The 24,382-nt window shown below is 39.3% G+C and overlaps 2 protein-coding genes across 2 annotated transcripts; both read right to left on the bottom strand.

The window, feature by feature from the left end:
* Nucleotides 1-3,827: 3,827 nt before the first annotated feature.
* Nucleotides 3,828-5,408, bottom strand: LOC134653224 (uncharacterized). Its single transcript, XM_063508553.1, has 3 exons — nt 5,285-5,408; nt 4,756-4,909; nt 3,828-4,023 (listed from the first exon to the last, which is right to left on the bottom strand). The coding sequence occupies exons 1-3, from the start codon at nt 5,324-5,326 to the stop codon at nt 3,842-3,844; spliced, it is 378 nt and encodes a 125-aa protein (XP_063364623.1). The 5' UTR covers nt 5,327-5,408; the 3' UTR covers nt 3,828-3,841.
* Nucleotides 5,353-6,303, bottom strand: LOC134653550 (uncharacterized). Its single transcript, XM_063508934.1, has 2 exons — nt 5,434-6,303; nt 5,353-5,362 (listed from the first exon to the last, which is right to left on the bottom strand). Exons 1-2 carry the CDS (start codon nt 6,207-6,209, stop codon nt 5,353-5,355), a joined length of 786 nt encoding a protein of 261 aa, XP_063365004.1. The 5' UTR covers nt 6,210-6,303.
* Nucleotides 6,304-24,382: the final 18,079 nt, after the last annotated feature.

Raw genomic sequence — 24,382 nt, 5'->3', positions numbered from 1 at the left:
CTGGGCCCTTATTTGAGTCGAGAATGTGATAGAAAGTGACATGCTTACCATTTCGCTACTTTGAGAAAAGTGGTGAAGCCAGGGCCAAACTGTCAATGTTTGCAAGATGACAATAAGGAATGACAAAGGCATGTCGATAAAAACAAGGCCTTCCTACACAAAATAGCCTTGTGGCCGCTATATGGGTGCCTTTGAGGTATGGCTAAGAATAGAAAAAAAAAACACAAACATGTACGCAATGCAAACTATTTAGAGCGCATTACACAACTGAATAGGTTAAGGACCAAGTTACCCAAATTCCATAATGCATGTCCGAGAAATCAAAACATTGATTTACTATGGCGTACAAATTATCGCCCGCCCAGTGAATGTTAGTATAGGATTAGCATAATAATATTGATATACCAATAGCTTAGTAGTAAATGCATAGCTTTAGTTTGTGCATATAGGTAGCTTTACTTTGGTATTAATTAAGCAACAACTATGTAACGCAGTGGCCATTTGCGAGTGACCGCGGGGCATAATTACAATGCTAACTGATGTCACTCCGCGATGGTTTCATTTGCAATGCAGTCGATAATTTTATAATTTACTTTAATTATGGGCGTAATTTACTTCAACATTTTACTATGTAAAATACGTACCTACTGCGTACTGCCTATGTTATGTGAGAAAGAATAGACGGTTATCAAACTAATATCACGAAAAGATCAGTATGTACGTTTAAAATTACACCGTTCACAATATTGTGTTATCTATTTATATTGAAACACACACACAGCATATACCTGGATTTGTCTATTTATTAAAAAAAATGGCAAAAGATGAAGTCTTATATTATAAAATAAATAAATGTAGGTAAGTTTACTAAGCTTATTAAATCTTCATAGATATTCAAAGCTTTGTTACAATTGTATGTAAATAATTAAAATAACATTAGAGAATCCAATTTTTAATGTACCTAATAAAATAAAAATAAAGGCTACGACAAACACATTGAGATCAAACAAACTATTGTTGACTCAGCATACTTCCCCTTACCTCGATGCTATACATCAACCCTTCGATAAAAACTGTTTTATTATTTGCCTACGCACTAAACGTGATATATCAAAGCTATTTTATTGACATAGAAACCTACCGATAAAGTACACTTTGATTTCAAAACATCAATATTGTTTATCAATTTATAGACCACATCTTACAGGAAGTTGTATGGGTGATGGTGATACACAGGGCCGGATTAACCCTAAGGCAGAGTAGGCAACTGCCTATGGGCCCCGCCTCGGCTAGGGGGCCCCGCTTCGGCTAGGGGGACCCAGCGGCCCCGCGCGCGCCAAAAAAAATGTGTTTGCCAAGTTTGGCAATTTTGGCATATGGCCAAAATTCATAAATAATTTTTTATGTTACCTACTTATACCTAATGTCAGTTTCTCAGACACACAATCATCAAATGATTATGTAAATTATGTTATTTTATAGCTCTTAAAGTCTGTAAATCGAGTTCGAATTTCAGGCTCCCGAGGGCCTAAAACCTCCTTAATGAAACTTCGGCCCTCCGAGTAACTCTTGTATGACATATATATTATTGTTGAGTAACATTTGACGATTTGTTCGTATCAGAGCGCTGCTTTGATTCATTGATTTCAGAAGCTTAGCCTTTTGCCTCGCATGAATCGCTCGCTGGTTAAGTACGCTTCGGGGTTGTTAAGTATGTGGAGATTGCAGAGCTCGACCTTCAGCCTCACTTTTTACCTCAATTTTTGGTTCGCCTACCAAATCTCTTCTTCAGCTTAGCCTTTGACCTCGCTGCGCCAAGCTCGGCCTGCGGTCTCACTTATTAATACAATGGACATTGGTTGTCGTCTGTGATCTAGCTGAGCTTATCCTGAAGCACGGCTTTGACCTCGCATGAAAGCTCACCTCACTGGGTAACTTCGGATTTTTAGGCCTTTTTAACACGCTTTCACAATTTTTTCACAAAAAATTTCGCGATTTTTATTGCTTTTCCGATTTACCCTGTATTTACATGCTAGTTTGACTGGTTAATGAATAATCATTTAAACACATGTAAAATCTTTATTATTAGGTTAATTTTAATCATGTGGCTCATATGGTCGGACAATCGGTGTTCAGCCTCGCAAAATATTTAACTACTTATTGAGAAAAAAGAGCTCTTCCCACACTGGACGCAAGGAGGAATCGGCAAAAACAAATATAAAAAACCTTTATGTCCACGCAAGAGCGAAAAAAAACATTCGGCATGTCGGATCGGCTCAACCGACACCTGAAGGTTGAAATTAAAACCGCAAACTTACTTGCCTGTACTGAACAACTGAACTTATGTATGTAGAATTAACTGTACGGGGGCCCCGAGCATTGCACTGCCTAGGGGCCCCGACATGCTTAATCCGGCCCTGGTGATACATTATAAAAATATGTTAACCCTAAGAAAATGGCTACGAAAAATATTAAGTTGATACAGTCATGTACTATTTGCATATATCTTAACGCTGTGTTGATAACAATAAATATGATTCGGTGACGTAAATTTTGTGAGCAAATTTAATAATGAAAAAAAAAAAAATGTTTCAGTTTTGTTTTTTTTTTTTTATGTCAAAATTGCGAAGCCCGAGGGTCCACGAGGTCTACAGCTCACAGAGCCACTATTAGTTTATTATGTTTTCATTATCATCATAACTTAAGAGCTTTGCTCTTGTCGGTGGAGTAACGCCAATCATTCCTTTCTTGTGCCAGTCTTTTAATTTCCTCATACGACGTATCATTTTTTATTTGGCTAAGATAAGTTATTCTAGGTTTCCCTTCTTCTCTTGTCTTTTCAATCCTGCCTTCCAAGATGTTCAGGAAAAACTTGTCATGCCGTATCAGCTGTCCTACCATCATGCCTCTCCTATTTCTTATTGTATTTAATAAGCATCGCTTTTCTCCTATCATACTCAGGACTTCTTCATTCGTCTTCCTCTCAGTCCAGCTGATCCTTTCCATCCTCCGCCAACACCAAATTTCGAAAGCTTCCAACCGTTTTCTATCTTTTTGTCTCAGTGTCCATGTCTCACTCAGTGTCTATGTTTTGGCAAATAATAATTCTTATTACTTCAGGTCAATGCATTATTTATCTAAGGGCAAATTTTATTACAATAGACATGTAATTTGGTGGCGATTATGTTTACGTTTAATTCGCCGAGCGTTAGCGCAGGTCTCCGTTTCAGCCTGGCAAAAATGCTTTCGTAATAGGTATGTCCGGATGTTTTCCTCTGTAAGGGCTCAATTGAGCCCTTATAGATCGTCTAAATAGACGATTCGAGAACTCGCATGCTAGTTTCATTACATTGCGGGTTTTGATCGGTCGGTTGAATTGTACGTAACCAATAGTCCGCAATGCAATGTAACTAAAAGCGCATGCGAGTTCACGCGCCGTCTAAATCAGCCCTAAGTCGCATTTCTCAACTGATTCTCGTGATATTTTATAAGCAGGTTCGGTAGCTAGATGTAATTTTTCCGTCGTTTCATTTCTAGGAAAATGTCCAAAATGGTGGAATGGAATTGACATAAAAGACTTAAGTGACAGTTAGGTCTATGGCGCTTCAGACCATAGGTAGTTCGCTGTGATAATGACTTAACGAAGTACCAGTATTTTTTATTTTTTATTATTAATCTTATATCTATTTTTTAAGCTTACATAGAGCTTCAGCTTATAGAGCCAGTTAAAATTTTGGTTTTGTGTTAAATTTCTGAACAACCTCTACCATGAGCCTTATTCTAATCTACGATGTGAGGCTTCTACTCGTAATCGTTCAGAATAATTATAATCGGTTACAATCTAGGAAGCATCATCGAACAGATGCGAGAACTGTATCATGACGATGAGATATGTGGTGCAAAGATGGAACAAGCTGACTGGAAGCGACAGGTCCACTGGAATGAACCGGTACAGCAAGTAGCGACATTCCCGTATCTCGATGTAGTCCAGGAATTCCTTTATTTCCGCTCGGATAGCGTGGTCTAGAAGGTAAATGAGACATTTTGAGTTTGCAAACATGCAGAACCGATGATAGCAATAGGGATGATGACACATGTTCAATTTTATAACAAAATCTAGTAAAATAGATAGCAAACGAGCAATTTATCATAATAATGTGGATATTAAAATAAAATATTGAAAAATTACAAAATTACAGGACCTGAAAGTTTCAAATTTTAAGTTTTTTAACTTCCAAAAACGATAAAAGTAAGGGTACCATACGATTCATTACATTTCATCCAAAAAAATATTGTATAGCAACTATATACATAAACGCAATATTTCACCGACAAAAACGCAATTTTCTTGTTTTGTCCATACTACAAGATGGGCGATGACGTCACGGCCTCTGGCCGTTTTGTATAGGGTGTTTCGCGAGTGAAGTGCGACTGTCGGACTTTGACTACAATTTCTGACTTTCGTGTTACTTTAATGCAATGGGTCCCATATAGACATTTGATCCTAAAAACAAACCCGATCGATTGATACCATAAAAAAAATAGTCATGTAGCCTATTATGGAAATAATATTCCTTATACTCAAAAAATATTAATAATGCGTGAAAGCACTTGTATATTATGGAGCTTGTGTTTATGGAGCACTTCGGTGTAACCTTTTACTTTGTCAATAGTGGCTGCAATGACCTTAACTATCTTTATACGAATATAATCTAGGTTTTTAAAAAAGGCTTTTAAAATTAAAAGTATGCTTACTGTGACGAGTACTATCTTTGTAGTGTTTCAGCAGGAATAGTTTCATTTTGTCAACATGTGCTCGGGTCATCTCGAACACGATTCCCGGTAAACAGGGAATTAGAGCCCATTGCACCGCCTCCAATCCCAGCGCTACCAAGTGAATTATCGGCACCTGAAAATAAGCAATGTGTCTGGATTTTGGACTTTTAGATTGTCAATATCTGATACACGTGTCTGAAGTCACCTCTAAATAATGAGCTAGTGAAGTACGAGTAAGTCATTATTATCTTTGATTACCGCGATAGTTACTCATGACATAAAACTATTAAAATGGATAGACACACGGATCGGACAGACAGTGCCCCATCGACCATCGAACCCGAACGCCGTAAAGTGTTCGTAACGTAGGTATTTTAAATTAATTACACGCGAAAAAAATCGTTTAAATAATTTTATTTATTTACTAAAGTAATGTTATATTCTGTAATTTTTTCTACATAACTTTATTTCTTTTAGGCTTCAAATTACCGAAGTTAAAAAGCCTTACCCCTCTTTTTTGTAGAACAATTATGTTGTACAATAGAAGCATTATCTTGGGGAAACTGCAAACCAAACTTAGCAGGAACTGTAACAGAAGACAAATAAAATTTACTGCAACACGAATATAACGTTAAAAAATAAATGTTACCTACCAACTTTATAAAAGAATAAAATAATAATATACTCACGAAAGGATCGATTTGATTGCTGATGATACTGACGGAGTCAAGAATATCCTCATAAATGTCTTGATATAAAAGGAGACTTTTTCTTTTATCTTTTGTGTCAATCACAGATATAGCAGTATTTTTAAACAAATTCTCTATTTTCTTCCTTAAAAGGGATACCCTAAATTTGATCATGAAAAACGTTATTAAACGTGGTATTTGGTTTGCGTCTACGGCAATTAAAATGAATCCTGAGGTGAAGACGATTACAGGAGATTCGTCACAGTTCAGTTTGAATGAAAAACATACAGCCATTGAATAAAAAAATCTTATAAGTATAGCGATTATAACGAAGACTTGAGTTATTCTCTGTATTCGGTAATAATACGACCCGTCAACATGGAGTTTATCATCAATCAACTCTAGGCTCCTTAAAAATTGAGCTCGATTATCAGCATTCATAAAGAGCAGCAATATTACAGTAGTAATGTATTCTGCAGCTATGTAAACATATGGCGAACGGTCTAGGTATTTCACATATCTCAGTACCAGATATGAAAATCCAATGGAGACGGACAAAGCGTAAATTGTAAAAATAATTCTAATGAATCTCGACTTAAAAATCGTAAAAGGAAAGAAATTGTAGCCTAAAATACCAGACATTAAGTAAGAACTTCTGAAGTATTTATATGCTCGGACTGTTATGTAATCGTGAGGGTATACAGCCGCCCGTTTAGTGAACAATTTGCGTACTTGGTCCATCATAGCGGCCGGTGCAAAGTCGAGAAAGATACTGAGGATGGTTATTGGTGTCTCATATTTATATAGGCTATTACCGATGAAAATACTTAATCGTTTAATTTACATTAGATATTAAACGTTCGCCATCAAATAGGGTATGAATATTGTATAAGGGTTCAGTCATGGTCTAAGTATATTATTATACCATGGCACTACGTAAATGGTTCTGAGTATTTTTGTGTAACAACAGTAACATGGCAATGATAAAGGTTACATTTGCATCGGATGTCTGCGCGTTACTGCTGCAGCGTTTAGGCGGGCACATCTGCCGTTGCCGCATTGCTGTCGCAGCAGTGTCGTTTAATTTGTTACGTATCAAGGATATTGATAGTAGCATCGCCCGCGACATGTCTGTAGCGGTAACCTTACAATGTAACGCTGCGTAGTCCAACGCCCTTCAGAACGGCACTTATTTGAAATGCCGTTAAACATCAAAACAAGATGTGGACGTAGCCAAGCCGGACCCGGAACGAGTCGCTCCGATCCTAGGTCTGGTGTTGAAACTTGAGTACTATAATGGTCGGACGGACTCGCCATTGCTGGATACGGCAAAGAAGATTGAAGATTGATGATGATGGTCAGACGGGTCGGGTCGGTTTCCCTGCGTAAATCTTCTATAGGCCCGTGATAGATTGAGAAAATATACCTACTCAATTTAGAATGGTTTTATTTATGTAGGAAATAATTATCACAGAAACACAGCGAGCGTATCCGTGTCATGTTTAGTCAGCTTTGAATTGGAAAAAGTTTAAGGAACCCGAATAACACACGCGATGTCTTAATCACAATTAGTACTAAATTAAATTGCTGCCGTCGATTACCCAATCATGGAGCAAAGAGTCAATTTTAACTGTACTAATGTGGCGACGTAGGTTTAATAACTTAATTTTATTAAGTAATTTCTGTAAGTTTTTCTGTATTTTATAATAATACAGCACAAACCCTTATGACACCGAAAAAATGCGGCCTCTGTTTTTTCAAAACCTATACATACTAACTTTTAGATATATTTTGATTTTGGGATGTCTTTTCTATCATATGATAGTTTTTTCCGAAACAAACATCAACTTTAGGTACCACACGCGTATTGGTGCCTGATAACATCATCAAATGATTCATATTCAAAGTAGCTCGGAGCAAATACTTGACTAAATAAGTATGCAAGATTTATCAATTGATGATCTTTATCGATAATTGAGCTGATGTCATGTCTGTAAAAGTTTTTGAAGTGAATACTTCTTTAGCGGCACTGGGCACTGTTTGAGGTGGGGAAAAAATGATAAACTCGAGACAGCGTAAGGCGATCACGTGACCGTAAGGGGCGTAAGGCGATCACGTGACCGTAAGCCCCGCAAGGCGGCCACTCATATTTTAAATGGAATTTAAATCAATAAAGAAAAACTCAATGTTATTTGACATTTATGTTGCGGACTCCTTTTCAAGACTCTTTACCTATGTTCAAATAATTTGACGTTGTCATGGCAGTATGTAAATAAACATGTCAATGAAAAAGTGTGATCTTATTTGAGAATGATAATAATATATAATAAATAAATAGAATACCTCCGCTAAACGTATGTATCGTGTTACCGGCCGTCGGTAACATAGTGAGGTGAGTTTTCACTTCTATCGGCACTCCCGGAGTACAACCGTTGTTGCTTGGTTTTTAGAAATTATGCTGTGTTTTTTGGGCATTCTGAATTAGAATTTAAATACAGCTCAGAAAATAATTCATGAAATTTATGACACTGCTCACCCGCAGGCTATCCTTTCCCTAAATCAGGACAATTTTCCGGTCAGTTGGCTACTTTGAAACGAATACTTTCTTTTGTTGATTTTTCCCCACACACGGCAATTAGTGGCACGGACAAGCCAGTCATGCGGCAAATTACATGTCAAGGATGATGCTGCTATTGTCATGTAATTATACATTTACCTATGTACATATTTCGATTATAGCTGATTATTGGCAATTTGATATAAGTGGGTACATACTAATGGGTATTAAAAAATACAGTGATAATATTAAAGTATTTTAAATAGTATAGTGGTATTCTGATTTTAGTGTTTATCCTCTACGGCTTTAACTTTATGACTTCACAAAGGTTGAAATACTTGAAATTGATTTCCTAGGTCAGGCACAATCCGCAAAACCATTTCGGTTTGCAAGAGCGGGATGCACTGACATTACTCTTCTATAGCTGCATCCTGTTTACGTGTATATTCAAGTAGTGTAAGAAAATACGTAATTTACGACTACCTGACCAGCTTACCTATACCTCGCACTTAAACCAAAGTTAAACGTCGGTTAAATTGGAAATAGTTAAAGTGCCTCGGACTGTTGGACGTGGTTAGAATTATAAAGGGTTAAAACTGTGGGCATATTGACTGTTTTAGTATCTTAAATTAAGGAACAATTTAAACTCCTTTAAATTAATATAAAATGTAAAAAAAAATGGAAGTAGCAAATTATTGTGTGAAAAGTATTTTGTTCCTCTCATTTAATAGCAATCTTTGGCTGACTAGGCATTTAAATCTTCTTCTGTTATAGATTATTTGAATATACACAATACTTTCAAAATCAACGATAATTTGTAAAATAGTTACCGTGTCGTATATTTTAAGAGTACGCTTATATACATGTAAATTATAGTAATAGTATAGTTTTGATTAAATAGGCTGAAAGCGTTTCCCAACCCCAACTCGGCCTAAAGCAAATACAATGTAACTAAACGGCGTTGACAAATCCACGGCGATATATCAGCGGATAGATGGAGTAATTACGTGCCAAACAAAGGCAGTATGTAAATATAGAGATATTGCCTCGGACAGACGTATGCGAAAATTATACGGCAGCGGCGGCGGCTCTTGTGACTGCATTGGATACTGTCACTGTAACTTTATAAGGAAAGCTTTATATGGCCTTTATAGTTGTGAATTAGAAGTTTTCATTATATCCAAAACCGGCCAAGTGCGAGTCGGACTCGCGCATGGAGGGTTCCGCACCATCAACAAAAAATAGAGCAAAACAAGCAAAAAACGGTCACCCATCCAAGTACTGACCCCGCCCGACGTTGCTTAACTTCGGTCAAAAATCACGTTTGTTGTATGGGAGCCCACTTAAATCTTTATTTTATTCTGTTTTTAGTATTTGTTGTTATAGCGGCAACAGAAATACATCATCTGTGAAAATTTCAACTGTCTAGCTATCACGGTTCGTGAGATACAGCCTGGTGTTAAACACTATAGCTCTCAATCGAGATTTAGTCAAATAAATAGTAAACGTACTTACACTTTACTTGAAATACTGTTAGTTCGATTGATAGTGCTACTATTACCACCTTAATCATGGGAGAGAAGCCTTAATTACAAAATACTGTCAATTTTATTGTAACTACGCTTTAGACGTTAAGCTCTCTCACATTAATTAAGTTGGGGAAAGAAGGTAATGGTATAGTAATTGAATAAAAGAAATGGAATTAACACTTACTCTTATATTTGGCAAACCTTTATACAACACCTTTAATTTAATACAATTTCACTTTAACTCGATTATCACATAGATTATCACTCTTCGACCACTAGTGATGAACTGCCCTGGTTGGCGCAATGGCGGGTTTTTATATTGACAATCAACTGTCAGAAAGGGCGCCAACCGGAAGTTCATCACTACTCACAACATTTTAATCATGAACAATTTTCAACAGATATTGCAGAAAGTATATTATTTGACAATTTGATTTATAAATGGTCGCTTAATAATATTACAGACTGTTAAAAGTGAACTTCCGTTATTGGCGCCAATAAGAGACCGTCAACAATCAGAAATAGCGCCAGCCGGAAGTTCGGCTTTAAGTGAGATATCAACCAGTGGTTTCCAAATAAACATTTTAATCTAAACTGGTACACAGCAAAGTCACATAAAGTAATCACGTAATTATACAGTTTTTAACAGTCGGCCATCCGATTCAGAAGTGCGACCTCGGACTTATCATTGTGCCCTCTAATTAACGATTAGACAATCTACTAGTAAAATTTTTTAAGCGGATGTTACGTAAGGATTTCCCAAAGCAAGTTTATAAATATGTGGTAGTTTATATATATTTTCTTTATGTATGTAGTTTATAAGTATAGTTTGCTTTTTTTTTAATTCACTCAATATATTTTCTCTCTCTGCACCAATTGAAGGTATCTCTGTTTGGCCCTATGGTTGACTGGTAGAGAATGCCATTTGGCATTAAGTCCGCCATTTGTATATTGTTGTATATATTTTGTGCAATAAAGTATAATAAATAAATTACCTCTAAATGTACATGGAATAAATAACAATCTAATATATAATATGTATCTAATTATGAAATTAAACATTACACCAAGTAACATGTTTTGTTACATCTAGTACACCATACATAAGTCAACCGATATTAGGCCCCATCATGTCCTAAATATCGTAAATCACATTGTTGACAACAGGCCCCATTTTGTCCTGAATGCCATTAGCCATATCGTTGACAACAGGCCCCATTTTGTCCTGAATGTCATCCATCATAGTTTTGACAACAGGCCCCCTCTGTGTCCTGAATGCCATATATCGTATTTTAGCAACAGGCCCCCTCTGTGTCCTGAATGCTATGTATCGTATTTTAGCAACAGATCCCGCTACGTTCTGAATACTGTAAAATAATAATTATTTTAAATAACAATAACATTCTCGGAAATAAATCGCTATAAGACCAAGATGCTACCTCCTACACATAAGGTCTCTTAAATTGGTGCGCCATAGTTCACATAGCCCGAAAATGACTCCGCTTCATTCATGTTCATGTCAATAAACAAATATCTGTAATACTCATATTAATGTTATAGTACTGACTGATACTCTCTCAATAAAACAATTTCATTTAACAACAGATTGTAGGTACTTATTTATTTGTGACATTATCGTTTTTATTTACCTGAACTGTTAATGGTTACCGTACCACAACGACCTTTACAAAAATGGACTGCTACTAGAAAAGTGAGCAAAGGCAAAGGCCTTTGAATTTCAGAATCCACACCAACGTCTTCAAAACATTATTGTCATCTCACTGCAATAAGATCGCGCCGCGCCCTAACTTGCACGCATTTACACTCTTACTAGGTGCTAGGTAGGTATATTTATACTTACGCAAAAAAAACACCTAGGTATGACAGGGACAAATATGTAATGCCTTCAAAATAAGTAATAAATAAGGTCTGGTTAACTTTTTAAGTCTACAATAGTTTACCTTATCAACCCAAATAGTGACCCTGCACCGGCTAAGCGTTTGAACAAGAAAATCACCCAAACTATTCAACATCGGTATTTAATCCACGTAACCTTGCTTCTTATGTTGTCAAAATAAGAAACCCTAACCACAAAGCTTCTGTTGCCGAAATCAGTAGATAAAACTCAGAATGCTAGGTTATTTTTATATTTAATTTTAATAATCAATTCTATACCCCAATGACAATGTGCGGTCAAAACCGGTTTCTAGGGTGAATGATTGATTCTAAGCTGAACTGGAAATGAAAACTGAAAAACCCCTTATATCTCAAGACGCCTTAAGATCTGTGTACTATAAATATTTCCACTCATTAATATCGTATGGAACAATAATATGGGGAAACTCGACGGATGCAAAACGAGTTTTAATTATTCAAAAACGCGCGCTACGCATTTTGGCTGGAGTGAATACTAGATACTCGTGTAGGGATCTGTTTGTAGAATATCGCAGCATTATGACGTACTTTTCATTATATAGTTTTGAAATCATAATGTACGTGAGAAACAATATATCTGAATTAAAAACGGGTTCACGTTGAGGATATAAACGTCCGTTCCACGGGACGGCTAAGAACGGTTCCTCGCCGAATGTAATACTAATTAATTAATTTTAATATCTATTATTGTGTTGTGTCATTATTGTGTTTGTGTTGACTTGTAAGACAGAAGCGACAACTTTCCACCTGCACAATAGAGGCTAAAGTTGAACCCCCGACATTTCGTTCGGTGGGTCAGTACTAAAATACAATCCAGCGCCAAAGTACCTTGGAGTGACCCTGGACCGTAGTCTCACTTATACTCCTCACACTCGCAACAACCTCCTGCACAAACTGGTTGGCATCACATGGGGCAAAAGCCGACGTACTTCGTAACTGCTCTTAGCCTAGTCTACTCAACGGCGGAATACTGCGCACCTATCTGGCTAAACGTTGCACACACAAAGCGAGTAAACGTACACCTAAACCAAACCATGCATTTCCGGAACCATCAAAAGCACTCTGGTCCAGTGGCTTCCAACCCTTAGTCATATACCGCCTCCACACTTAAGGAGACAGCAAGCGCTAGTACGTGAGGCACAGAAGATCTTGATCCACCCCAAACTAGCTGCCCACGCTGAATTTGAGAACCCTCCAACACACCGGTTAAAATCTCGACACCCTCCTCACCGAACTGCAAGAAACCTAATGAAAGCAAACTAATATCTCGACAAATGGGAAGAGGAATGGAACGATAACACTCCGAAAGGATTGGGAATACTGGGATTACTATCATTCCTACAGTAAAATCACCTGGCTTCTCATTGCCTAGAAAAGAATGGTGCCAACTGAATAGGCTGCGAACCGGCTGCGGTCGCTCACGAGCATTCCTGCACAAATGTGGATGGATAGTCTCCAAAGTGCGATTGCGGGGCTCCTGTGCAGGACATCGAGCACATCATTCAGTACTGCCCACTTAGCAAATACGACGGAAACCCTGCACACTTGTTTACCCTCAGCAGCGACGTAATCCAATGGATACAGAACCTTAGAATAGCTTTATAAACGACTGAACAATTAAGCCATACGAATAAGTAAATTGTGTTGTTTGTTATACCTAACTTATGACCGTAGTTGGTCGAACTACAAATAATTTAACTCATTTACTTTTGTGTGAACATAAAAGCAGCACAAGACAGATTACTCAGTAATGATTCCGGTTGATGTTAGTGATTTCGAAAAACACTGCTCAGCTTCATGACCCACTTTCAAACACTTCGTACATTTCTTAATAGGTAAGGTACACTGAGTAGACAAGTGACCCTCTTGTTTACAGTTGAAACAACGCCACTTAGTAGATCGAGAGGTATCTTCCTGAGATTTTTCCATAGTCATTACTTTACTATCAGAAACCGGCTTAATGTTACGTGCATTACGCAGATATGCTAAAGGTACCCCGATGGTCATGAAACTGCGCAGCTTCGGCTCCTAATCTGATTTCGACTGATAATCTGCCAGTTATGGCTTCGCTAACTCTATTTATTAAAGCCACCTTTGTAGAAGTAGTCATTCAGCGAATCCCCAAAACGAGCTCGTATAGACAACATGTCACTGAGCATCTGTCCATAATTTTCTTTGGAAGGAAAAGCCGCAAGTAGTTTTGCTTGCCATTCCAAAAAATAGGACAGATGGTAAACATTCGTACCGCCTTTGAGCTAACCATTTTAATTTCGGCAAAGCATAACGTATCAACTGTTTTTCAGACCAGCCGTATATAATCGTACACTCATTAATCTTATGAATCCACATGCTCATTGTTTGTTCCCTTTTTTTGCTGGATCGAATTCAGGGACCGCGTTTTGAAAGTTTCCTACCTTATCTAACGAATCATTACGTCCAAACGTTTTTAGTGCATCAAGCAAGAGTTTTAAATTATTATTATCTGAATAAAAAGAGGTTGACTCACATGTTTAATCAGGTGACTTGCTCGCGAAGACCGACTCTGCTTCGATTTGCGTCGGCTGGTTTTCTGGCTGCAGGTTGAGCCCACTCCGCTGCGCGAATGGCGGCCCACTTGTCTGCGCGAGCGACGGCTCGCTCGGCTCCGAGAGAGACGGCTCGCTCGGCTGCGCAAGCGACGGCTCGCTCGGCTGCGCGAGCGACGGCTCGCTCGGCTGTGCGAGCGACGGCTCGCTCGGCTGCGCGAGCGACGGCTCGCTCGGCTGCGCGAGCAACGGCTCGCTCGGCTGCGCGAGCGACGGTTCGCTCTGCTGGGCAGGCGACGGTTCGCTCAGCTGCACGAGTGACGGTTCGCTCGGCTGGGCAGGCGACGGCTCGCTCGGCTGGGCAGGCGACGGCTCGCTCGGCTGCGCGAGCGACGGTTCGCTCGGCTGGGCAGGCGACAGCTCGCTCGGTTGCGCGAGCGACGGCTGGCTCGGCAGGGCGGGCGACGGCTCGCTCAGCCGCGCGGGCGACGACTCGCTCGGCTGGGCGTGCGACGGCTCGCTCGGCTGCGCCAGCGACGGCGCAGACCGCTGCGCGAGCGATGGCTCAGTCCGCTGCGCGAGCGACGGCTCGCTCGGCTGCGCGAGCGACGGCTCACTCGGCTGCGCGAGCGACGGCGTGCACGGCTGCGTGAGCAGCAGCTCGCCGTGCTGCCCTAACGACGGTGTACCCGGCCGTGCGGGTAGCGGTTAGATCCGCTGTTACGGCGTGCCCGGCTGCATGGCCGACGGCTTAAGCGGCTGCGCGGACGACTGCCTGTGTGGTCGTGCGGCCAATTGGTCAGCCGGCTATGTGACCGAGTCAGTCGTCGGGATGCTCTGCGAGACGTCGGCCGCCTTCTTTGACTTCACGACCGTCGCTCGTTGGTGGGACGTGAAGGGGAGTTTACTTATTGGTCTGGTTCCACTGAAATTGAGCATGCATTTGCGCACAATTTATTCTTTGTAAATAAAAGGGGATTATATTTCAGCCCGAATATTAAAACATGTTTTTAATTTTTAACAATTTAAAGGCATGCTAACGTATTATTAGTACTTAAGTATGTACTATTACTGTGTCGATGTGTTGTCAACTGACCGACTTTTTTTTATTAAAAGAAAAAAATACCTTGTACCATAAGCCTCTCATTGCATAAGCACATAGCAGATTCGGAGAAATAATAATTAAAAAGAAAACTATACAATACAATTATTTTGTAAGTAAAAAAATGCCACTTTGTTCTTTGAATAATAAATCTATGCCACACGTGTTTCGTATTATTTTATCTTCATATTACTGCATTCAATATCTCAACGTGGAATATCATCATGGACTGTGACTTCGTAAGGTAAACAAAAAAAAATTGTTCATACCCACTTCTGAGATGTTAAACACTATAGCTCTCAATCGAGATTTAGTCAAATAAATAGTAAACGTACTTACACTTTACTTGAAATACTGTTAGTTCGATTGATAGTGCTACTATTACCACCTTAATCATGGGAGAGAAGCCTTAATTACAAAATACTGTCAATTTTATTGTAACTACGCTTTAGACGTTAAGCTCTCTCACATTAATTAAGTTGGGGAAAGAAGGTAATGGTATAGTAATTGAATAAAAGAAATGGAATTAACACTTACTCTTATATTTGGCAAACCTTTATACAACACCTTTAATTTAATACAATTTCACTTTAACTCGATTATCACATAGATTATCACTCTTCGACCACTAGTGATGAACTGCCCTGGTTGGCGCAATGGCGGGTTTTTATATTGACAATCAACTGTCAGAAAGGGCGCCAACCGGAAGTTCATCACTACTCACAACATTTTAATCATGAACAATTTTCAACAGATATTGCAGAAAGTATATTATTTGACAATTTGATTTATAAATGGTCGCTTAATAATATTACAGACTGTTAAAAGTGAACTTCCGTTATTGGCGCCAATAAGAGACCGTCAACAATCAGAAATAGCGCCAGCCGGAAGTTCGGCTTTAAGTGAGATATCAACCAGTGGTTTCCAAATAAACATTTTAATCTAAACTGGTACACAGCAAAGTCACATAAAGTAATCACGTAATTATACAGTTTTTAACACTGGTGACAGACGGACGGACGGACGGCCGGACGGACGGACGGACGGACGGTCGGACGGACGGACGGACGGACAGCGGAGTCTTAGTATTAGGGTCCCGTTTTTACCCTTTGGGTACGGAACCCTAAAAAGGCACTGATTGGTTAAAAGACAGTTATTATAAAAATCGGTCAAGTTGGTGTCGGACTCGCGCACAAAGAGGGTTCCGTTCCAGCTGCTGCTGGTACGGCATTACGCAACGCTCCATTACGCAAAAAACGGCAACAAATCACGTTTGTTGTATGGGAGCCCCACTTAAATATGTATTATATTCTGTTTTTGGTATTTTTTGTTATAGCGGCAACAGAAATACATCATCTGTGAAAATTTCAACTGCCTAGCTATCGCGGTTCATGGGTTACAGCCGGAGAGACAGACAGAGGGACAGGACAGCGGAGTCTTAGTAATAGGGTCCCGTTTGGGCACGGTACCCTAAAAAGCATAAGCAAGTATTTTAATAATAAAAAGTGCCATAAAGTTGATTTGGCCTACACAGGCTGCTACAGGACCTACACTTTGAATCTGATTTAGATGCACAGTAAAATACTAAGCGTTTAGTTAGTTCTTGAAAATATAATGAAATACCGTACTGTTGTAAAAATACGTTAGGATTGATAAAATTACAAAACAATAATCACGCCCATCCATGTCAATTTCTATGTATTTTTTGCCTTGGCATTCATTTCACCGTCATCAACGCGAGTAGCGCTCTAAAGGCTGGTCATTAAACAGGGATTTGAAGGGTCGAGTGGACCGAAATAAAGTTAGTCTCGGCGCAGTCCATACCCTAATAGACTAGTGGGTCTATTCTATACTGAGCGAACAGGTAATTAAAGTGAGGGCGATAATCTTCCGTAATGTGAGGATTTAGAAAGATGGAAGGTTTGCCTGTAGTCAAATACAACGGCTCACTTAACGGAACATGATATCGCACATTATATGAAATGAAAACTAACTTAGAAACATTATGCATTTAAGTGTTTCTCGAAAATATAAAAAAAGTGATAGAGGGCTGCGTCATATCTAGCACAGCGGATTAGCATTGCCATACAACGTGGCAATGCTGCCAGCCTTCTGGGTACGCTGCCAATGGACGGCGATTTGGGCCAAATTTTTTATCTTTAGTTTACTTTTTCCTTAGTTTTTAAGCTTAGTTTGTAATTTTGTTTTAATTTTAGTTAGTAATTTTTATTTTAAGGCTTTTTATTATTTGTTTTATTACTTTAAAAAAAATGATATAAATTAAATGTAATAATACAAACAGGAAATAATAAATACCCCTAAGGAAATAATAAAAAAACAATTTCGGTTTTAGCGTAGAATGATTAAAATCTATTTGTTAATCTAAAAGTGATTGTGTAATATTGTATTATTTACAGTTTTTAAACATCAATCTTTGTTATACAGAATTTTCTCGAAACCTTGCCGAATGATTAATGGCCACTATCAGCTAGTATCGGACTGCGGAACCCTTTCAGTGGAGACGCCATTGTAAGATTCCTAATTAATGAATCCTTTTGTGCGCGAAACAATGAAGGAAATATATTAATTGAAGTTTATATTTTTATTCAGCTTTCGGTAACGTTAAGTTCAAGACATTTTAACTTATGCGTGTACATATTAGTATTAATATCACTTTCCTTAGTGACTGAAATAAAAACAATTATTGCTGACATTAAATTATTACTTTCAAACCTTGATAGGTCCTTCCGTACTCACCTAATAATAACATTCGTGAAATTTAATTGTTCAATGTAAAATCGCTGTACCACAAAATTGCGAATACAATTTTGTTTATTTATGAGAACATACTGATAACTTAAATAGAGAAAAGTAGTTGCCAACTTGAAATAGATCCTGTACGTGCAGAGATAGTCTCAACATTATACAACCGCACCTAAAGGCAAGCCTTTAAAAGCGTGTAAAAACAAATACAATATCCGAAGCACAGATAAGGCACTTGTGTTAGAATTGTGCATAATGTATAACTAAATTAATCGTTACCCAGACATTGAACTACTTGCATTATTCAAGTTTTGTTTAAATTAGAGTTTATCATGAATTAGGTAATATAATAATGTTGATAATAATCAAATTAGTAGTTAAATTGTTGCAAGGATTCAAGTCCCCGCTAACGCATACTGTCACAGTGGCGCCATAGTTTCATAAACCGTCCGCTAACGTCGGCCGGCGGGGTTCACACAATGAGACAGCATGCGTTGACGCGGACAGACGTTCGGTTACTAAGACAGTGTCTGTTATCTAATTTTGATACAAGCAAATAAAAGTTGTTAAAGTGCTTTGTGCGTTTTACTGGAGCTCGCCGTTCTACAAATTCAGAAGCAAGGGATGTAAAGGAGTTGTGAGTAACTCCTTGAGTCGAACCAGTGGCCTGAATAATAAAACGTGAGTATTAAAGTGATTTCATGGTTGTCGCTCGATTAAATAAATTATGCTCAGTGGTGATAATGCGTAAATAAACTACGAGAATATTAGTGTCTACGAGCTTAATGCTTATATTTCATATTTCATATTTCTTTATTCATAAAATTACAAACTTTATATGTCAAAAATGTATACTTATAATACGTATAATTATGTATACTTATTCAGTACCAGCTTATAGGCACAATATAGCTATAGCTAAGCTTATCTCTCTTAAATGAATGTCAGAGATAAATTAAATACGTTATGGGATATTAGCATTGTTTACCGGATACATGAACCGCCCGTTATTTTTTTTTCTCTCTTTCTCTTCTCACTCTTTTCACGTTGTGCGTTATTGTTCTTACTTTATTTAACGGTAAATTACAATACAACAAATTGAAGTTTTGTGTCTAATTACGGAACAAAACGCGAGGGGGTTAAATAAGGATAGTTATTCATGATTAGTACTGGTTGTGTATTGAAGTAGTTTTAGTTACTAACTCAATTAAGTCCGATATATGGTAACCATATTGCTATTACCTCACCGATTTCTTGCTTATACTACCCGAGTTACCCGACTATAAATGAGTTTATCTTACACAATGAAATTGTTTTGAGCTATGAAATTATGTCTCGGGGTGTACAATTCTCATGAATATGGGGGGCAAGTGTAAAATAAAACTGCTCATGCCTTTTACGCTCGTTTTATGCTGTATATTTTTAATGCTCGCTGTCCCTAACCACCCTCATTTATTTATGTTAATTCGGAGACAGATATTTGTGCTAGAAATTTATATTCTAGGATATGGAGGGCGATCAGAGAAGGTCGCGTGTACTGACGACGCCACCTTCGGGTCAGCATCGGTCACGCAGCAGGACCAGGCGCGCAGACGGACGTGAAGGTCATCGCTCGCGAAGTAGGAGCAATCGTCGCGGACACGACCGAGCGAGCGACTGCCGGTCGAGTCGACGTGGCGGCACACGGCGGCCGCGCAGCCGGAGCAGTCAGCGGGCACGGGAGCGCGCTAGCAGACGTCGGTCACGCAGCGATGGCTACGACAGGCGCCGGACGCGCAGTCGGAGCAGCCACCGGGGACGCGGTCGTCCAAGCAGGTCTCGCTCGCGCGGCCACCGGCTGCGTAGCGAGAGACGACGGGCTCACAGCAGGACTGCGGCCGTCTCGACCTCGCCACAAGTGGGACAACACGAGCGCGGACTTGTGCGTGAGTCTATGAATACTCGGTCAGTTCCTAGTAATAATATTACCATTTCAGAACTGGTAGAGGCACTGCGTACCATTGGCGATAAAGGTTCTAACGAAAAATTGTCAAATCAAAATACAGTACCTGAATTTGATCCAGCTTCTAAGGAACAAACAATTGCGATGTGGATACACAAAGTGAACGAGTGTGCAATTATATATAACTGGAACGACCGTCAAACCGTTCACTTTGCGTTACCAAAACTTAAGGGTCTGGCTCAAAAATGGTACGCTGGTCTCTCGACTGTTATGTTTTCTTGGCAAGAGTGGCAGGAAAAGTTAAAACTGGCATTTCCTAGCGATGAAAATTATGGACAGTTACTTACGACGATGCTTGCCAAACGTGCTAGGTTTAATGATTCATTAGAAGAATATTTCTATGATAAAATAATGTTGTTAAACCGTTGCGGGATTACTGGCAAGAAGGCCGTAGATTGTCTAGTATTTGGAATAGATGATCGTAGCGTCCGTTTAGGAGCTGAAGCAGCTCGTTTCGATAGCCCAGATCAGCTCTTGCCTTTCTTGAAGAGCGCCAAGAATAGTTCATACGTTGATCGGAAAGCTAAAGCTAGGGTTGAAACTAAATCCGAATTAGGTAATAAGAATACAACTAGTAACGATAGGACTATCAAGTGCTTTAACTGCTTACAAGACGGTCATTATAAATCTCAGTGTCCTAAACCCGTTGTGAAATGCGGTAAATGCATGCGATTCGGTCACTCCACCGAAAATTGTCGTTCCAATAACAATAAGGACGTTGAGAGCACTACCAAAACGTCAAAACCAGTTATGCGGGTATTAGAAGTATCTGACACAAAATCGGCTAAGTACTTTAAGCGAGTGTTAGTTAATAAAGTGGTTTGCGAGTGTTTTGTTGATTTTGGTAGTGCGGAAACAATGATCACGGCAACGTTTGCGCGAGAATTATCCTTGATATGGGAAAATGATGTCACTTTAGACCCATTGAGAGGATTCGGCGATGGTATCGTTAGGCCGTTAGGTAAATGCGAAGTAGAACTAGAAGTAGACGCAGCAAGGGCGTTCGTAGAATGTTTGATAGTACCTGATAACTTTTTAGAGAAACCTTTACTTGTCGGGCAAACCTTTACCGAGCTACCACATATCGTGGTGTACAAGGATAGTACCCGTTTGGAAATAAGTAGTTCAGAAGACTATTTAGACTGTAGGGTTAAATTGATTTGCTCATCTGATACAACGATTGATGGGTTGACAGCTGTTGATTTTATAACAGAACCCAAGTATACGGGAGAAGTTTACATCGATGGTAGTACGCGTTACCAATCAGGGCGTGAACATTATATAGTACAGGGACTGTTCACAGTGACAGAAGGTAGTGGGGTAGCGTTAGTGAAAGGGATATCAACTCGACCATTTACCATCGATAAAGGATCGTTGTTAGCTAGGTGTAAGCGTGCGGAAGAAGCTGAGCCTGGTAGTATACTTAATAAGGTTATGCGAGTAAATGTAGTTCAACCAACGCGGGCTATTGTGGCAGAAGATTTAGGGCCTAACACGTTGGACAATGAAACTACCACGAAGCTATTAGGCTTACTTAATAAATATCGTAAGACTTTGGCATTTAATTTGCAGGAACTAGGGAAAACAGATTTAATCGAAATGTCAATTCAGTTAAAAGATGATGAGCCAGTAGTATATCGTCCGTATAGGTTACCATTTGTTGAAAGGGAAAAAGTAAGAGATATGGTGCAAGAGCTCATTGATTGCGACATAGTTCAGCCGTCGACGTCCCCCTATGCGAGCCCTATAGTTCTCGTCAAGAAAAAGACTGGTGATATTAGGCTTTGCGTGGACTATAGGGCCCTCAATAGGAAAACTATAAAAGAAAATTTCCCACTACCTAGGATCGATGATCAGCTTGATGAGTTATCAGGATTCAACTTTTATACTACGCTCGACCTAGCATCTGGGTATTACCAGATTGGGGTGATAGAAAGTGATAGGCCTAAAACAAGTTTCGTGACGCCTGATGGGCAATTTGAATTTAAAAGAATGCCTTTCGGTCTCGTTAACGCGCCGTCGACATTCATGCGTATGGTTCATTCGGTATTAGGTACAGCTAACAATCGTGTTGACAGGGACAAAGACTCGTCGGATACGACCAGTAAACTAGCATCAGCTTATATGGATGATATTATAATACCGTCCAAAAGTGTCGACGAGGGCATTGTTAAATTAGAATCGGTCCTACAATTGTTGGAAAACGCGGGACTGACACTTAAACTCTCTAAGTGTTGCTTTTTCAGTAGAACCGTAGACTATCTTGGGTTTGAATTAAGTTCGGAGGGAATAAAACCAGGTGCTCGTAAAGTACAGGCAGTTCAAGATTTTCCTGAGCCTCGGGACCAACACGGAGTTAGGCAGTTTGTAGGCCTATGTAGTTTTTTTCGTCGTTTTGTGAGAAACTTTGCAGTTATTGCAAAGCCACTTACTACTTTACTTAAGAAAGATGCGCCGTGGGTTTGGGGCGAATCACAGATGCACGCATTTACAACCCTGAAAAACGAACTAGTTAGAAAACCTACTCTGGCACTATATGATCCAAAGGCGGTTACTGAGGTTCATACTGACGCGTGTAAAATCGGAATTGCAGGCATATTAATGCAGAGGAATAACGATGGTATTCTCAAACCGGTAGCTTATTTTAGCCGACAAACTACTCCCGAAGAACAACACATGACGTCTTATGAGCTCGAAACGTTAGCGGTTGTAGCGTCGTTACAAAGGTTTCGGGTCTATCTCATTGGGATCACATTTAGGATATTTACCGATTGTAACTCTCTTAGGGCGACCTTCCTCAAACGAGATTTAATTCCGAGGGTCGCTAGGTGGTGGATCTCCATGCAGGAGTTTGATTACACTATTGAGTACCGACCAGGAAAGTCGATGACTTATGTCGACGCTCTCAGTAGAAATCCACCGCCTAGCGGCGTTCCCATCAGGCGAATAAATACGATTGTAGAGTCTGACTGGTTAAGCACGGTACAAAGCTCTGATTCGGAAATCCAAAGTAAGATTAGCATGCTAACAGACCCGAAATCAGCGGAAGTAGTAGAGGTGATGGAAAATTTTGTAGTTCGTAACAAAAAGTTGTACAGGAAAACAGATGAGGGTGAGAGATGGGTGGTACCAAGGGGAGTGAGATGGCAAATACTTAAACAGTGTCACGATGACATTGGCCATTTTGCGTTTGATAAAACTTATGCTAAAGTAAGAGAAACTTATTGGTTCGGCAAAATGAAAAGGTTTATCAAGAAATATGTTGACTCTTGCCTAGAGTGTGCTTACTCCAAGTCTTCCGGGAGAAAAAGACCATTATTGCACCCTATTCCAAAAATAGACACTCCGTTTGGAACCATCCATCTTGATCATGTCGGTCCCTTTGTGAAAAGCTCAAAGGGGAACACACATATTTTGGTCATAATTGACGCGTACACAAAATTTATTGTTTTAAGACCTGTTAAAAGCACAAAAACGTCAGTTGTCATAGATCGATTACGCGAATACTTTAGTATCTTTGGTGTACCAAAGCGGATAATTTCAGATCGTGGATCGTGTTTCACTAGTTCCAAGTTTCAGGCGTACATTGACGAGTTGGGGACCAAACATATCCTCAATGCTGTAGCTACACCAAGAGCGAACGGACAGGTTGAGAGATACAACCGGACGTTACTTGATGCACTCACAGCCAAATGTCTAGGTCAGGACGAGCGTAAATGGGATTTAAGCGTACCTGACGTACAATGGGGTTTAAATAACACCTTAAACAAAGGGATAGGTACAACTCCAGCACAAGCTTTATTTGGCACATCTTTAACAGGTAGTTCAGAAGGTAGGATCAAGGCCTATTTAGATAATGAACATATAGATTGTAGCAGTACGGTTGACGAGATCCGAGAAACGATTAACAAACATATTACAGAGTATCAGGAGAAACAAAAACAAGCATATGATAAAAAAGCTAGTACACCGTTAACATTCAAAATTGGTGATTTAGTGAGCATTAAAAGGGAAATCCCGTCTACTGGTCAGAGTAGAAAACTTGTACCTAAGTATCAAGGGCCATATCGTGTCACCGCGGTCTTAGATAATGATCGGTATCAGGTAGAAGATACGCCTTTAACAAAGAAGTCGAACCGAAAATATTGCGCTGTAGTTTCTGTAGATAAAATGAAGGCATGGCTCAGTTTTGACAGAGCAAATAACGATTCCTCCCCTAGTAGTGACGAAGGAGAGGCTGTGTCATGAGTGATTAGCCAATAATTTGTTTTGTTTTGAAATATTTAAATATTGTCAGTTAAAGAGACTATTATGAGATGATTATGTAAATATTGTCAGTTAAAAGACTGACAGGCTCAAGGTAGAAGCGACTTGAACTGTCATTAGTTATATCATATGTGGCAGGCTCAAGGTAGAAGCGACTTGAACTGTTATTAATTGTAAGATGTGTGGCAGGCTCAAGATAGAAGCGACTTGATCTGCGCTATGATTGAGGTGGTTTCAA

The sequence above is a fragment of the Cydia amplana genome, chromosome 1 (genome assembly GCF_948474715.1).
Source record: "Cydia amplana chromosome 1, ilCydAmpl1.1, whole genome shotgun sequence".
In the NCBI taxonomy this organism is placed as follows: Eukaryota; Metazoa; Arthropoda; class Insecta; order Lepidoptera; family Tortricidae; genus Cydia; species Cydia amplana.
This window is presented reverse-complemented; position numbering and strand designations above follow the sequence as displayed.

Excerpts from the sequence above, each read along its gene's own strand:
- LOC134653550 (XM_063508934.1), bottom strand. The coding sequence starts at position 6,209 with ATGATGGACCAAGTACGCAAATTGTTCACTAAACGGGCGGCTGTATAC.
- LOC134653224 (XM_063508553.1), bottom strand. The coding sequence starts at position 5,326 with ATGCTTCTATTGTACAACATAATTGTTCTACAAAAAAGAGGG. Across the intron at positions 4,910-5,284 it reads TTGTTCTACAAAAAAGAGGG|GTGCCGATAATTCACTTGGT; the intron begins GTAAGGCTTTTT and ends GCTTATTTTCAG. Across the intron at positions 4,024-4,755 it reads CAAAGATAGTACTCGTCACA|ACCACGCTATCCGAGCGGAA; the intron begins GTAAGCATACTT and ends TTTACCTTCTAG.